Below are 17,212 nucleotides of genomic sequence, written 5' to 3' on the forward strand. Positions count from 1 at the left end.
CAAATCAATAGTCTTTTACACAACTGCCTCCTCTTGTTTCTTTGTATCTCCATTGTGATTATTTTACGCTATATGAACGTAAAATAAATTTACTTTTGGAGAAGTTTTTGTCAATATAAACGAAGAGAAATACAATAAGCAAGTTTTTTCAAAATGGTAGTGCAATTCATGGCAATTCAAATAAGCCTTTTTAGAATTTCACTTTGAAATTTTGCATCCACTATTTAGGAACTTTCCACACGATGTTATTTTCCGTGTTTCAAAACCTCCACCTAGCGATAACCACTGAAAAATGGAAGTCCGCTGTTTAGTTTAAAAACGGGCTTACGTTTTGAAGCACTTGTGCCCACAGAATGCATTTATTAGTTTTCTATTTACTACGTTAAAATTATTATAGAAAAGTAAGTAAGCTAAGATAACAAAGAAAATTTCCACCAACTTGCATGCAGATTTCAAAGAAATGTATTTGGATGTCTTCACTACATCCTGAAGTAATCAGTCTGGGTCATGACCCCTTTAGATTGTTGGGCACGTAGTAGCTGTTACGCTACCAATAGCCTGTGTTGATCCAAAACGCAACAGGCTACGGTTGATGTTAAGATTGCGGATGCAACCAACGAATTGCTCCTGAGTTTTTATTCCGCGCGGCTTGCTCGGGTTCGGGTGTCCACCGACGAAAAGCGGATTGTTTGTGTCAGTAGATGACACACCAGCCACTCCTATTCCTGGCTCGACGAATACATTATCTACCGAAAGCGTCACTACATTCTTCGCCTTAATGGCTGCGTTAAAGAATATGAAAGTCTAAACTCTTGATCTCCAATTAAAGTTTTGGGAAGCTACTCCATACCTTGAACGTAATGCCATTTTCCATCACACATGTGATGTTCGTGAGGAGGAATGTAGGTCGCCACAATCGGCCCTCGTCCATTGTCAACGCTAAAGATGAGAGCGCCGTTAACCATTTGCAGAAGAAGGAAATCACGCCGACCGTGTACGGACATGAGAATGCCTGATGTACTACGTGGTTTGATTTCCATGCTAATGTCGATATCCAAACCCACACGGAAATTCTCAACTGCGTAATAGATAAAATAAAATGAAATCAAGTGTTTCCGTATCGACTAGTATACACGATATTACCAGCTTTGATGTAACCCCCTTCAACAGCAAAGAATGATCCACTCTCCACTTTGGATGAACAAGGTTCAGTGCCCTCGATATAGCTTGGATCTCCAGCTGGACGGGAGCTGGCTCGGAAATTTCTCAAACATCCAATCAAGCCTCCTTCAACACCCTAAAATGTTACCCCATGTTAGCCAGGTTAATCCAAGTATCAGTAATTTAATCAAACCTTGAAGTTATGGCGAGCATTGTTAAGAACTTCAGGTGAGATTCCTCCGAGATAGTGAGGTTGATCAACGTTGATGGTCTGTGTATTGCCGGGTGAGCTTCCTTCGGCGACGACGAGGTCGTCGACAACAAGAGTGCCGTTTTGACGATCACGATTGAACATAACTGTGTGCCACTCGTCATCGTTATAAGTTTCAGGGCTGGTAAGCAGAGCAGGCCCGGTGCCGCAGTTGAAAGAAAAGTGGAGCTATTCAAACACATTAAATCAAAATGTTTTGTTATTAGCAAGCAGTAATAGTATAATTTAAAATATGCAATACTTTTCCGTCTTTAAGGTAAAGTGCTGTGTAGTCAATGTGACGGTTTTCTGCAGCGTAGAAGATGATACCATCGGGTTCAGAAGTTTTGAACTCAATCGACAATTCTGATTTTTGTCGATGGCGCCCAGGTAGTGCATTGTACTCGTGTCGGCTAAACTTGACATTGCCAAATCGAGTGCCACTGTTATCATCGACATCAGGATCATCTGTTGCGTAACAATTACAGTTAAAAAATATCAACTACTTAAAGAAAAAACACTCGCAAGGGGAGTTTCATTTACCTGCAGGTTGGATCGGAAGGCGGCACTGACCCATAGGAATAGTTGTGGTTTCTGGAAGAGCAGTTGTTGTGGTAACTGGAATGGCTTCAGTGGTTGTCGTGATTACTAAATTCCAATGCTTTTGTTAGATATCTATTTTATGGCTTCATTTCAATGTGCATTACCTTCTGCTTCTGTCGTGGCTTCAGTTACAGGTCTGCTGGGTTGGGTTACTGGCACCAAAATTTCTGGTTCTACAGGTAATTCCTCTTCGGGTACAGGTTCCAATGGTACCGATTCCGTTGGAACTGATTCAACAGAAGGTGAGGCATCTTCATCATCGATTCGTTTAGGTTTCAAAGTAGGTGGTCCATGTGCATCAGGAAGTGGACATTTGGCAACAGAGGCTCCTTGATTTCCGGTGGAAGAGGCGTAATTGATCAACTTGCCGTTAATGGTAGTATCACCGATGCAGCCAGAGAATGACGAATCGGTAGCCGAGGCACCAGGGGCCAAAGCAAATCTGTCGGGTACTCCACCAAAGTAGATGGGCGTAGCCGGGATTACTAAGGGACTGTTGGGTGTATCAAGCGTGTAAACATCGAAATCATCCACGACGAGGCTAATCTGTGAGCCATCAGCAGTTGCAGTAACCTAACGGGAAAATACATTTTGATTGAGTTGGATAAACACAAAAAAAGAGAAGAAATATTAGCTACGAAAAAATTACTTACCACATGCCATTGGCCATCGTTGAGTTTAGTGGGTCCTTCAGAAGAGACATCGCCACCTGGAGACGCTCGCATAACCAATGCGCCATCCAACATAGACAGAGAAAGTCTGTTGGTCTGATCTTCGTTGGCCATGTAAAAGACCAAACCATTATCTTGTTTGGTCTTGAACTTGAGGCTAACTTGAGCAAAGTTTTCGATGTTGACGCCGGGTAGAGAGACGTATCCGGTACCAGCTTCATTGAACGAGACGACATTAGCCACCTTGACTGGGCATGCAGAAATAACTCCAAAGGCTTCGACATTCTGACTCAGATCAACCGGTGTTCCAGAAATCTGGACTTCGTCAATGCAGCCGTCAAAATCGACATTTGTAACATCTTCGAATCGATGTTCACCAGGGTAGCCACCGAAATACATATAATTGGTAATTGACAAGTCAGAGTCACCAATCGTACTGGATCTTTGGGCCACATCCGCCCCATCAACCTATTTATAGAATAAAAATTAATTATGCTGAATAAATACATTGTACGAAAGAGTGGTGACAAACCTTGAGAATTCCATCGCGTAATCGTCGAACAGCCTCGATTGTATGCCACTTGTCATCATTGTATCTCTCAGGTGACTTCAATGTTACAGTGTCGTCGCCAAGATTATACCGGAATACCACTTTACCCTTGTTGAGTTCAATTGACATAAATTCTTTGCCCTTTCCAGCCAAGAAGAGTAAACCGTTGTCAGCCATAGACTTGAATTTCAATTGAACATCAACTCGGTCACGGAAACGATAAGATTTTCGATCTAGAGTGGCATAACCTTCGCCGTCAAAACGATAACCAGTGCTCTCTTGCAAATTTTTCAGTTTGTCTCGTTCGATGGCCCCATAAACGTTGTTGGCATCTACGAAGTTCCACAGTCCAACTACCGTGTCACCGACCATAACCTCTTCGACTTCTCCGCGGAAAGAAGCGTAGAGGACCGTAGGCTGGATTTTAGCTGCAGTGGGGTATCCACCGATGAAGAATTTGGACAAGTCTTGGTCTAAATTGAATACGGAAAAGGTTCCCGGCAAAACAGCGTCTTTGGTGGTAATCTCTTCTTCTCCGGCTTCTTTTTCTGCCCGTACTGTCAGTCGGACCGATTTTCCTGTCCGCTGGACAATAGCCTGGTACCAAACGTTATCGGACACGTAACGATCATTCAAAATAGTCTGAGGACCAGATCCGAGATCTGTTGTCAGGGTCAAGTATCCGTTACGGACTTCAAGAGTCATGAAATCGTCAGAACGAGTTCGTCGAAGTTTCTTGCTAGTCCCGACCTCGTTACCAAGGTAGGCCAGGAAGACATTCGATTCAGATGTTCGGAAGTATAGCGAAAATTGATTGGCCGTGGCTGCGCGGGAAAGACCTTCTGGATTGCGTAACTGTAGGGTTGAATTGTGGTAGAAAGTGACTCCTACTGTAATGCGATTTGCTTGATCGCGGGCTAATGCCGTTTTCTGTCGGAGTTCGGCCAGTTTAGCTGACAAATCCTTGCCCATTTCGCTCAAAACAGCTTGCTTCTCTTTTGTGCGAGTCAGTAGATTGCGAAGATCAGGCAACACCGAGTTGAGCCGTTCCAGATTCGACAATGAAAATGTCGTACTCTTGCCAACAGCATCAATATCGCGAGCAAGCTGATTGGTTCGATCTCTTTGCATCGGGATTTTATTGGTGATCTCTTGGATTTTCATTGAAGCTTCAGAGCCACCTTGTTGAGCAGCAGTGCTTGTCTCAGCAGCTTTCCTACCATTTTCCTTTGCATTGCCGCTGGGAACGATTTTATCCAATGCGTCGTTAACAGATTTCAGACCTTCAGCAGTGCGTTGATTATTCTCTTCCACCAAATTGGCTAGTGTTTCTGCAGCCATTAAACGTGGTTTCAGCATAGTCTGGGTACGTTGAAGTGCGTCTCGAGCTTGTGCCAATAATTCTTCCGATCGTTGATGTGACAATTGCGCTCGTTCACCAACTCCCGCTGAAAGTTGTGTAGCGTTCAGACCTGCATTTGTTGCCTGTTCAGCTGCTTTAATGGCTTCGTCAATTGCATCAACAATGTTCTTGTAGGAATTGGCAGCAGCAACGGCATTCTCTGAAGTTTGGCGAGTGTCGGTCAACATTTCGTCCAATCCAGCTGCTTGGTCTCCGAGCTTGGTTGCGTGGATCTGTGCATCGTAAAGGATTTTTCGTGATTCGGCTAAATCAGTTTCTTTCTGCTCGACATTTTCATGGAGTTTATCTTTTGAAGTCATAACACGATCGATATCCAATTTTAGTTGATCAAGCTTCATTTTGGCCGTTTCCATCAAAGCTGTAGCATTCGCTAAAAGTTGAGCGCAATTCTTCAAATGTGCGCTTGCAGTTGAATTGCGCTGCTGGATATCGGCCACTGCACCTAAAGAAGACGAGGCACGATTTGCGCTGGTCAGCTTGTCAGCCATTTTGACGTTTTCCTTTGAGTTGTCAATGTTATTGTTCAAATCTATTACTCGGCTGATTAGATCATTCAGCCGAGCAGTAAGATTAACAAGCAACAAGTTGTTGTCGCGAATAGGTAGCGCTTCTTCTTTCATTTTGCCCAGTAAGCTGATAGCTTCTTGTAGTTCATGATCGGATCCACTTTGTCTTTGTTGGAAGTTTCTTGAGCGAATTTCTTGTAGCATATTTTGAGCTTCACCCAATGCTTTGTCAATCTGAGGTCCTGCTCCACCTTCCAAACTTTCAGCTAGAAGAGCAACCTCACCAATAATGGAACGAGATTTCTGCACAGCCTCTTGAATAAGCTTCTCCACTTCGATGGACTCGATAAGCGCCTTATTGGCATCACCGGCTTTTTCCATAGACTCCTCCTCGATGTAGCCGGATTTTATTTTCAGACCACGAGATGTTGCCTCTAATTCAACTGTGACCGCTTCTAGTGGCCCAAACTGTATCTGAGAAACATCCAAGTTTCCAACTTCAGCTCTTAAATCCAACGCAGACTGGTTTATGGAAGCAAGTTTCTGATGAGTAAAGAAAGTCAATGCGACTGTTTGGAATTCGCCGGCGATAGGGTCGATCATAACCCTCAGTTCGTCAGTCACATCCAAGAGATTATGCGTGCATGAATCGCACTCAAAGCAACCTTGATCGGGAACTAAAACCCAGCGATATGGGCACGCTTCACATTTATCGCCTATAATTAACAAATTGCAGATTGCATTATCTACACTGCAATTATGTTTTAAAATATTTCGTACCTATAACACCAGGCAAACAAGCACACTGGCCTGTGGCAGGGTTACACCCAACTCCGATGGCAAAATCTTCGTTACAGTTGCAAGATTGGCAACCACCCGGACCATAATTCCAGAATCCTGATGCGCAGCGCTCGCAATGACGACCAGCAGCTCCTGGACGGCATCTACATTGTCCAGTATTATCGTCGCATTGGCTTCCTTCAGATGCGTCAGCACAGCTGCAGGATCGACATCCACGACAAGAATTGTATCCGTAGTGATCGGGTGCGCAGCGGTCACACTTTTCACCAATAACATTGGGTTGGCATTCACAAACGCCAGTGAAACTGCTGCATTGGCTCGTTCCACACCTTCAAAGGGAAAGTATAGTTATTTGAAGTCGCAATGTTTGTCGTAAAAAGCGAAAAATGTTTACTCGTCACAGTGGCAGCCCTGGCAATCCTTAAGTTCAACTGCATCACCATAGAAGCCTGGAGCACACAGACCGCAAGCGGGTCCGTAGGCATTATTCAAACATTTTAAGCATTCACCGGTGACAGAATCACATGCTTGAGGATCATTGACATCAATGTTGTTAGAGCAATTGCAAGGTTTGCAGAAATCGCCAACAGTTTCAGGGCGTCCATAGAATCCTGGAGCGCAGGATTCGCACAGCGGGCCAGTATATCCAGGTTTGCATTGGCAAGCGATTTCGTCCCCAGCCGGTGAAAAATCACACGTTAAGGCGAAATTGTTTGACTCGATTGGAAGTGGACAGGCGCAGATCAAACAGTCTGAAGGCGTTGCTTGGGTTGCATCACCTTGGTAACCAATATCACATTTTTCGCAGTGATCTCCAACGGTATTGTGTTTGCAGTTGAAACATTTTCCAGTTATTGGATCACATGTGTCGCTGTGTCCGTGACCTTAAGATCAAACGTTAGAAGCAACTGTAAGCAATTAATACTCAGAATTTGTAGAAAATTTTACGTTACATTGGCATGGAACACAGAAGCCACCATATGGTCCGGTATGAGCCCTGAAATGACCGGGAGCACAATCTTCGCACGAAGTTCCTTGATAATTCACTGGGCAATTGCACTGTTCCACAGCAACTGCAACATCAGCGTCGTCAATGAGCTCCTTGACCGCAATTTCCATAATTACCGACGACAATCGAGCTTCGCGAGTTGGGTCCGAATAAGATCCACGGATGTAAAGACCACGGACATCCTTAAGGGCCACTAAAAGGTTCTCTCTAGATGCTGGAAGTCCAGACGGTAAGACAAAGTTTCTTTCGTTAATTTCAACACTGACGGCCAATGGGACAGATGACGATGGTGTTTCATGTCCGAAATGGTACAGGGTGAAATCGCCTCCAATCAGGATAATGTCGGGGGCGGTTACAGTGTATCCAGCCGTTCCAGCGACGTAAACTATAGTGTAATTAAGATTTCCTCCGTAAGAAGTCAGCTTATTGCCCAAATAGGTTAATGGAGCCGAAAAGTAAAAAGAGCCATCCTCGGGTAGGAAGTCGGTGAGGACTGCCCGAATCATTTGATCGTAGGATTGAACTTGATCGACACTACGGCGTGAACCGACAAGACCAAGAACGATAGCAGCAGCCGTCCAGTCTTTCATGTCTGTGACGTGCGAGCGGAAGAGTTGCAAAGTTGTGCAAGTAGCAGTCTTGCCGAAACAGAAACATTTGCTACAACCACGCGGATTAGACTCTTGCAGATTGAATGTGCCGGAAGAGCAAGTGTCGCAAGACGGCCCAATTACATTCTCTTTACAAAAGCAACTAGACGTGTCTTGGTCACATATTTCTTCAGCCGAACCTCGAACATCGCAGTTGCACAATTGGCAGTACGGGAAAGCCTTTAATGATAGTCACATAATCGTTTAGAGAATAATAAATAATAATACGATGAAATTTTAAATACCCAATATCCGAAAGCGCAGCGATCGCATTTGCGGCTGACAACGTTGTGCTTACACTGGCATTGGCCAGTAGAAGATTCGCACTAAAATTAAACATACCGATAAGAAATGTTTATTAATCGGACCATTTGAATGTTTACCTGGAGATTGCCTTGGTGGACACCTTGAGCATTGCAGCTACATTCTTCACAACCAATAATTGGATCGTAACCGTACGTGTTGGCCACACATTGATCGCACCGAGCGCCTTTAAATCAGATCAGATCATTAATTTTGTTCGCTAAACAAGGAAAAAATTAATTTCATACCTGTTACACGTGGAGGACAAATGCAAGAGCCAGAGGCTGGATCACAAAGGGCTGTGGAAGGACAGTCGCATGGTTTGCAATCGGGGAAACCGAAATAGCCAGTTTGACAACGGCTGCACTGACGGCCGATAACACCAGACTTGCACGGGCACTGGCCACCGAACGGGTCGCATTCAAAGCTGAGCGATCCTTGGAAATCGCACTGACAAGGAAGAGCCCCACTGTTGAATTCGGTTGTCAAGGTGAAAATGGCTTGTCGGCAGAAATCGGGAGAACTGCGGTCCACTTGGAAGTTGTTCCGACCACAACGGGCGATGAATTCGGCAGTTAAATCGATAGGCGATTCCTCCAGAAGTGCTGGAGTGTACTCGTCAGCTGGGACAACATAGACGTAGTCGACCCAGGCGGTCTTGTTGGCTGGTGATTTGAGAGTCAAGATGAAATTTTCTTGAATCTGGAACGCCTGATTACCATTAGCTTGTTTGATGACCGAGCGACATCCGGAATTAGACGGGCAAAGAGTGGTTGGTAATTTTGCTTCATAGAACTGTCCGTTTTGCAGCAAAACATCAAGTTCGAATTGGGGATGAGTTGGCTGATAGTAATGAACGATGAAAACATAGTAACCAGCATGAGGGACTTTACCAGTTACGTCCACCATTGGCTCCTTCATATCAAGATAAATTAAACCAACATTTTCATCATAGATTTCTTCAGGAAGATTGTTTGTGGCTTGATGAATATTGCCACTTTCAAACTCCACGCGGGTAGAATCGGAGGCAGCAGGGAAATTTCCAGGAACACATTTTCCGTCACGTTGTATGCACACCGCTTTAGGCTGGACATAATCGAGGGACCATTCCGCAGAAGGGATAGCAATGATGGAATCAATGGCTGCATCGGCTTCTTCATTAATAGACGCACTGCGGATTATTACATTGTTGTTGACATCTGTTCCCAAATGGAAATCAGCAATTTTACCGTCGCTGTCAGTTACCACTTGGCGACAACTGGTTCGCAGAGTGCAATCGTACAAGATGGCGACGCCTTGTTGACGACGTTCCTTGCCTGTGTGAACGTCTACCTCGATGTAAGTACGCCTGCCTTGACCAGATGTTACATAAGCTAAGACAAGGACGTAGTTCCCTGCTCGGGAAACTCCAAGATCCATGTGAATTTCCTGTTGACTGTCGCTCAGAGCAACAGCATCAGTAATCAACTAGTAATGAAAAAAAAGAAAGTAATAAATATACTTGTTTTCAATATAGACAACGCTTATTATACCCGTGAATCTGTAATGACCGTGGCAGGGGCGGCGTTATCGTCAACAAGTGTGTAGGCTGCATCGCCTCGAACACTAGGAAAAGATTCTAGGCTCGCATAAGTAAATTGACGGCATGATCCTTGTTGTTGATCGAGATGAAGACAGGGTTTAAGAACCCGTTCTTGAAGAATTGTTCCTTCATAATATGCAGCAGGTAAAAGTGCGAAGTAGTCAAGGTGAAGACTCTTGTTCGTAGCGATCGAAGCTGTCCATATTCCCGGATTCAAGATGAATGGAGTAGGAAGGTTGCCAGAAGGTCCAGCGACAGTTACGAACTGAGGTTCTCGCGTTGGTTCTAAGCGAACCAGATACGTTTGTTCGGCATCGTTCGAGTTCTCTGGCGATAACTTGACCTTTGCCATTACTGTCTCTTCGTTTGGATTGACATAACGTAGAATCATACGATAAAGTGAAGGCTTCTCAATCATAAACTCTTGGAGAATTTCGTTCTATGAAGAAAATAGGTTATGGCTGTAAGTCTGATGTTGCACACAAAATGTTCCTTCCAAAATAAAGTACCTGGATTTGCGAAAAGACAGCATAACCACGCCAAGAGTAGCCAGGGAATTGACCCTGATCGTAACCGAATCGGACAGGTGAACGGGTAGGTGTGTATCCATCTTCAGCCTCATATTGATATTGATATAGGGTAGGGAAGTAATGCAATTGAAGTGGTTCATCGCAAGATCTTCCCTGAATTCGTTGGCGACAAACACATTGACCAGTTGTCTTATCGCACAAAGAGCTTACCGAACCACCGATATTGCAGCCGCAATCTGCAAATGGAATTGCAATCAAAACAACTTGTTTCTGTATAAATAATTCCGAATACATACCCATGCAGCCAAACGGATTATCTTCTTGTAAGTTAAAGAAGCCGTCGGTACAATCACTGCAGCGTCGACTGGTCACTCGTGATTTGCAAGAACATTGTCCGTTATCGGATCCGCACACACGTAGAGAACCAATCGTTCCAGCAACAATGCAGTCACAATCTGTAAGCCGAATTGAATGTATTAACCTACACTAGTATACCAAAATGTCTTAAGCGTGATACCTTGACATCCTAATGGATTATTGGTTTGCATGTTCCAATAGAGTGGCTTGCATTGGTTGCAAATGCGTCCCTGAACACGCTCTTTACATTTGCACAATTCACCCTTGGGTACAGAACCACATCCAGCAAACGCCTCGACAACACCAGCCGGATCACAATTGCAATCTAAAACCAAATTATTTTTCAATCCATTTGGATCGTTTACGTTAAACCACGTACCCTCGCACGCGGGATAGTTGTAAAAACCCTCACGACAACGATCGCATCGGGGTCCATCAAAGTTACTGCGGCACTGACAACGTCCTTCATCATCGCAAGAAACACCCAATGATCCCGATGTATCGCAGTTGCAACCTACACACAAAAATATGGTAACGTGCCGTCTAAGCCAATCAGCTACGCAAAAATTAATAAAAATTACTGAGGCACTCTGGGTATTTGTAATAGCCGGGACTGCACTGGTCGCAAGCACGGCCGGAGAAATTTGGCAAACAGGGACACTTGCCGTTTGGTGTACAAATGCTGGAAGCACTACCAGAATCACTACAACTGCACGTCTTACATTCTGGATGGCCCCAGTAACTTGGCTGACATTGGTCGCATCGAGGTCCTCCATATCCTGGTTTGCAGATACATTGGCCGTTTTCTTTATCACAAACTTCCTTGACAGTTCCTCGAGGATCGCAGTTACAGTCTGTCACACATAAACAAAGATTAAATACAGGCTTTTACTTTTTCAAACGCGAAATATTATGTTACATGTGCAAGTCGGGTAATTGAAGAAGCCGTGTTCACAACGTTCGCAGGCCCGCCCTCCGAAGTTATGATCACACTGGCATTGACCATTCTCAAGATCACAAGCATCAGAGATTGATCCTGGAGCTTCACACTGACACGCTAATGGGAAGAAAAGTAAGCAACTAAACCATCATGTAAGGTATAACCTTTGACGGAAATTAGTTACGTGTGCATTCGGGGAAGTTGAAGTAGCCTTCAGCGCACTGGTCGCAATTATTTCCGGCATAGTTATATTTGCAGGGACATTGGCCTCCGCCAACTTCGCAGACATTATCGCGAGTTCCGTTAGTATGACAATCGCAGGGTCGGCATTGTGGGTATCCGTAATAGCCGAAACTACATTGATCACAAAGTGGGGAGAGAAACTCGGGTCGACATTCGCATTGACCGCTACCTTCCGCACAATTTCCAGTCGAGAAAAAGTCGTCGCACTGGCATGCTAAGGAAAACGAAAAAAATCAGATTCAACAATAAAAAGTTTACACATTTCGTTTTCCCACTTACGTTGGCATACGTCGGTAGCATTAAGAGGTTTATCATAAGGACGGTAAAACGTTGGCTTGCATTCGTTACAGTTGATGCCTTGTGTGTTGTGGCGACAATTTTGGCACACACCTCCACCTTCGTATTGACCGTTGATATCCAATGAAGTGCCCAAACGATCGACATCCGGATTGTACAAACACTCGTCAGTATGTCCAAAGCAATTGCACGCTGTAATCATGAAAAAAAAGCATTAAGTAATTGATACAAAACTTGATATAGCAGATATTCCTACGTTCGCAAGAGAACGGATCGTACGCCTTAGACTGCTTCCAGGCTTTTTGAACGAATCCTGGACAGCATCGTTCACATTGCGCTCCACACGTGTTGTGCTGGCAACGGCATAGTAATTTGTAAGCGTCTTCGGGATCAGTAATGTCACAAGATTCAGCATGTCCGTTACAAACACATCGTCCACCAATCGAAATATCACGGATTGAATAGAAAAACTATACAAAAGACAAATAGTATAAATATAATTTAAACTTAATAGCCATTTAAAATAATTGCAAAACGTACCCGACGAGTTAGAGTAAAATCGTTGCGAGAAAAGTTGATCCATTGACCAAGCAACGTTTTCGGACGCAAAAGTCTCATCCGGATATTTGTTGCTTTTGTCCATTCTTGTAGAACCGTCGAATTGTAGAAATTTGTAGAGGATGGGCGGTTATTTAGCAGTGATACAACAATCTGTTTGGGAAGAAATGAAGAGAACGTAACTGCAGGACGCTTCACTCCAGACTCATAAAATTTTTAGAATAATGGGTGCAGGAAACGAAAAAAGCTACCCCCGCCCCTCGCTTTTGCTAAATGCCCCCAAACTATTGAGAAACTAGTTGCCACGTGTTTGTTATATCGCAACCTTGAACAATATTGATAATGACGCAATTACCTCTCCGTCTTCCAGTGGTACTACTTTCGAAAACTGTGTTTCACAAATGACAGAGTCGTCTCTCGAAATAGGATCGATCGTCTCGGGCCCAAACAGATCAACGCAGTCACTAAAAAAGGGCAGATATTAATTGCAAAATGATATAATTTCAAACACATTGGAATTTAGCTCATGGTTTACCTTACTGTGTCAGCAAAATACTGCCACGGCGCATACGTAATTCCTGTTAATAATCCGACAGTTAATCATACGCGTTTATGGAATACCGTATTAATGAATAATATTTGCCATTATCAGTGGAACGTTCTAATATCCAGACTCCAGGTCGAGGCGAATTTCCCATTTTGATGAAAACATAGGCGACGTGAAATTCCTAGGATAATATTCAAGATTAGTTCTTAATATCGCGTGAAAAAAAAGGGGGGCCCTTATCGACTCGATAGAAAAAATAGTGCAGTCGGCCAATAGTTTGACAGATGTCCGTCATTTGTATACATGGATTTCTCATGTTTACGCAAACTTCAAACCCTAGCCGTAGGAAACGAACCGCTGGAAATAACATCAATTAAAGCTCCCCTCCACCCACTCCCTGGCGCCCTTCAAGTATTTCAAGAGGATGCGATGGACTATTGACTTGAAAACAAATGTTGTTTACTTTAAGTTGAAAGAAAATATAATCAGGCCAAATAACACAGAATCCCATTCTACATTTGGTGTAACTATAAACCGTAGTCAAAACTAAATGATAAGACGGTATGTGATATTTACAAATCTATAGAAATTTATGGGTGACAAGTATATGGTGACTGGAACCATCTGATACGAGCTTAACGGGAAGTGGGTGTTCACCGACAGTGATGGCCCTTCGCAGATTAGAAGCAGCAGACTATCGGGTCCGGAAAGTCCAAGTTCTAAATTTTACGAATGAGTATCGAGGAGAGCGTTAAAATGCGTCCCATTCCAAATTTTCGCAGCTTCACAATCATTGTGATGAGTAGGGACATTCTAATGAACTGACTGTTGAGAATGCAGACAACCAGTCAAGAGCGCAAATGGAAACCACATGTGCGCGTCTTGTCGGTGTATTTTTCTAGCTCCCCCAGCTTCCCTTCTTCCCCTCGGATTTTATTTCTGTTAGACCTCGACTGACTACTATCTCATCGCTCCCTCTCTCTAGCTTTTGAAGTTCAAAAGGCCTTCTCCGATTTCTGAAATTGACCGCTGCTAACCCGATGCTTTTTTCTCTCGGTCCCCTACGGAGCCGACGTAGAAGCTGTAGTTCCTTCTTCTTCTCATCGAGACGAAGTTGACGACAAAACCACATTTTTTTTCTTCTTCCCATTCATTTTTAAAACCTATTTTGTTTTATGTAATGCTTTTAACAACATACCTGTCCCAAGTCGATAGTTAAGTTAACCGCGGCGTATTTCAATCCACGAGACATGGGCGGGCTCTGCCACCAGTTGGAGGTACCATCAATGGCATTGGAAGCCGGATGGCTTCGTTTAGGATCTGATGGGTCACATGTGTCGCAAATCTAGTATTCAGAGAAAAAAATGCATTTTAAAATGATAATCGTAAAAAAATTGTAAGAATTCTTTAGCGGTGCGATTCTCTCGGCGCGTTTTTTTCTTCTACTTAATGCATTCCGAAATAACGGTTAAGAAAATACGTGATACATACCTGTCCTTTGATAATGTTGATATCTTCACCAGGATCCAAATTACTTGTGCTGCTGCCAACCAGTTTACAATATAATTCGGGTCCAGTGACATCTTCTCCGCACGTGGCTAAATGAAAAATTTTGTAGGTTAACGCTACATGTTTTCTAGCTATTTCTACTTTATTGGGTCTTTAAAAATTACGTATATTCTGTATAAAAGTATGTTATACCTGAGGCGTAAATTCGTCGATTGTCTGCAAGATTGAAATAAGGCGGAGACAATCCTCCATCGACAACTTGAATTTTTGGAATGGGATCACGCTGAGCACTCACAAAATAAATGTAAAAAATCACTATCACCGCAGTGAAAAGTGACGGGCCTTCTCTGACACCCATCTTGACTCGGCGTCCTCTGCCTACAGTTTGACGATATTCTCAAGCTTTTAGCTTTAAAACTACCCATAAAGCTATCGGCACAGTCGCCTCTCTTCTTCGTTGCTGTACATGCCAACTGTTTTGTTTGGGCCCTCCCCATTTTCGTCTCTCTTTCTTTCAATGAAAGATTTCACAACGAAAAGGTTAGTGGATGGATATGTATACTGGAAAATATAAATGCACAAGCGATAATTCAAATTTCTTTGTTTTTCAGTCTTACATTTGAAATTTCTTGTTGCAGCGCCACTGGGATCCGTAGTGACATGAATCAGACGGTAGAGGCTGGGGGCGTGTCCTTAGCCTGTTGAAAAAAATTTTTTATAAAAAACAATAACAAATCGCACTTTGAACCTGAGGCTCAGAGAGAGAGTTTAATTTTATGCCATTGATGGTGCATAAAATTGATAACAGAGAAGCAAATACTCCCATATTTGCCGTAACTTTTTTCTCGTAAAGCAAATTTTACGATATTCCTGTATCAATCTCTCGGTAACAAACTTGTAAGAATTAGATTTTTTTTAAATTATGTACTAACCGTTATTTTTCTCTTCAAAGCATGATGACGGAGCTAAAACGTGTATGTGTACTGGGAGCTGGTATTGTGGGAATGACAACCGCTTTGATGCTGAAAGAGAAACATGCTGAAGTGGATGTCACAGTCATCGCAGACAAATTCGAACAAGATACATTGAGTGATGTTGCTGCAGGCATATTCAGGCCATCAACAAGTTTCAAAGGACCTACTCCAGAAATTACAAAGTAAAATTAATAAATCAAATAGCCACCTTTGTGCACTAATAGTATATCTTGCTGATGCAATTTTTCACATTATTTAAATGATAAGTTTGTTATTTTTGGTAGGCAATGGCTTGTAGATGCCTACCATCATTATAAGGCAATCCAAGACTCCAAAGAAGCTGCTGAAGCTGGGGTGCAGGAAGTGTCTGGCTACGTGCTATCTTCAAAGCATCCTGAAGTAACCAAGGTAAACCATAAGTTATGTGGAAAAGTAACATTTCAAATCAAAATATTATTTTTTCAGAATCAATTTTTGGAAGGTCTTTTACCAGTGTATCGTCCTGCAGATGAGCTTGAACTTAAAATTTGTCCGGGCAACTGGAAATATGGAGCCTTCTTTACCACACTTGTAATCGAAAGTCGCTACCATCTTCCTTGGCTTCGAAAAAAGTACGATGGACCACTGTCTGGAAGTTTATTTCACTTGACGTGCTGCGTCATCTAAAAATTAAAAAAAAATTCATTTCCACATCAATTTCAGATTTGAGATGCTTGGTGGGAAAATCATGAAGAAAACAATTGACAGTTTCAACGACGTAAACGATTACGACTTAGTAATGAACTGTACGGGATTCGGAGCTAAAAAACTGTGTTTGGACCATGACCTTGTACCCATACGTGGGCAAGTTTTCAAAGTAAGTATAGCTTTAATTAACGTCTAAAATTACCTGGTAGGATTAATGTACGAAACATAACACTCTTAAGTTAAAATAGGTGAAAGCTCCTTGGGTAAAGATGTTTTTTTACGGAGATTACGACACATACATCATTCCCGGAATCGACTACGTTACTTTGGGTGGTTGCCGTCAATATGACAGCTTTAAGCAAGAAGTTGACAAGTATGATTCTGCCTCTATATGGGAACGTTGCGTAGAGCTTTTGCCAAACTTAGAGAGCGCTGAAATTGTAAAAGAAGTGGCGGGACTTAGACCGCATAGGACACCCGTGCGAGTTGAACGAGAAGCCATTGTTACATCTGGTGGAAAACATCTCCAGGTATCCAAATTTCAAAATTTTTGTTTTTTTCTTATTCTTGTATGATTTAATTTGTTCAGATTGTTCATCAATATGGCCATGGTGGATATGGAGTAACAACTGCACCAGGTACGGCGAAGTACGCTGTTAAGTTGGCGGAAGATGTATTAGGTGGCCAAAGATCAAAAGTGCACGCCAAACTTTAATATGTTACGGCAGCGTACGGAGCTATAAGGATAGCTCTGAACGTGCAATTTTTTTCCATGGAACTTAGAGTTATAAAGTACAACTTAAAGAATACCCGTCTTTCTTTTTGTGTATCTTCGAAATCTATAATAAATGTTATGTTGTTAAAACTTAAACTGTTCGGTTGAGTCTGCAAATTTTATAACGATAAAAAAGCGGGAATTTCAAAAATAATTTCGTATAGATATGGAAACGGAATCTATTCTCGAATACAACACCGAATATCCATTCCATTTGATCTCCAGCGTTCAAATGCACTCTTATCAAATTCGTTCGGATACCATTTCATAGAAAAGCAAATGGGGT

At 42.8% G+C, this 17,212-nt stretch overlaps 2 protein-coding genes across 4 annotated transcripts; one reads left to right on the forward strand and one right to left on the reverse strand.

Annotated features, from left to right (window-relative positions):
* Window positions 1-306: 306 nt before the first annotated feature.
* On the reverse strand, window positions 307-14,894 carry LOC130690304 (laminin subunit alpha-like). Of its 2 annotated transcripts, XM_057513315.2 has the most exons (32): window positions 14,683-14,894; window positions 14,473-14,579; window positions 14,180-14,326; window positions 13,078-13,162; window positions 12,970-13,012; window positions 12,790-12,898; window positions 12,417-12,587; window positions 12,133-12,346; window positions 11,859-12,068; window positions 11,521-11,793; window positions 11,316-11,453; window positions 10,978-11,250; window positions 10,776-10,910; window positions 10,557-10,721; window positions 10,336-10,494; window positions 10,019-10,275; window positions 9,460-9,948; window positions 8,176-9,394; window positions 8,008-8,114; window positions 7,870-7,950; window positions 6,919-7,804; window positions 6,360-6,849; window positions 5,945-6,294; window positions 3,218-5,880; window positions 2,668-3,153; window positions 2,119-2,587; window positions 1,955-2,059; window positions 1,674-1,879; window positions 1,355-1,600; window positions 1,144-1,297; window positions 851-1,078; window positions 307-782 (listed from the first exon to the last, which is right to left on the reverse strand). In XM_057513315.2, exons 1-32 carry the CDS (start codon window positions 14,846-14,848, stop codon window positions 517-519), a joined length of 11,097 nt encoding a protein of 3,698 aa, XP_057369298.1. In that variant the 5' UTR covers window positions 14,849-14,894; the 3' UTR covers window positions 307-516. The 2 variants fall into 2 exon arrangements, with proteins under 2 accessions (XP_057369298.1, XP_059352379.1); XM_059496396.1 differs by lacking the exons at window positions 10,776-10,910; window positions 10,978-11,250.
* Window positions 14,895-15,195: 301 nt separating this feature from the next.
* Window positions 15,196-17,022, forward strand: LOC130690123 (D-aspartate oxidase-like). Of its 2 annotated transcripts, none has more exons than XM_057513115.2 (7): window positions 15,196-15,376; window positions 15,443-15,646; window positions 15,749-15,872; window positions 15,930-16,075; window positions 16,167-16,320; window positions 16,400-16,681; window positions 16,741-17,022. In XM_057513115.2, the coding sequence occupies exons 2-7, from the start codon at window positions 15,444-15,446 to the stop codon at window positions 16,864-16,866; spliced, it is 1,035 nt and encodes a 344-aa protein (XP_057369098.1). In that variant the 5' UTR covers window positions 15,196-15,376; window position 15,443; the 3' UTR covers window positions 16,867-17,022. The 2 variants fall into 2 exon arrangements, with proteins under 2 accessions (XP_057369098.1, XP_057369090.1); XM_057513107.2 differs by having other exon boundaries at window positions 15,197-15,387.
* Window positions 17,023-17,212: the final 190 nt, after the last annotated feature.

The sequence above is a fragment of the Daphnia carinata genome, chromosome 7 (genome assembly GCF_022539665.2).
Source record: "Daphnia carinata strain CSIRO-1 chromosome 7, CSIRO_AGI_Dcar_HiC_V3, whole genome shotgun sequence".
NCBI lineage: Eukaryota > Metazoa > Arthropoda > Branchiopoda > Diplostraca > Daphniidae > Daphnia > Daphnia carinata.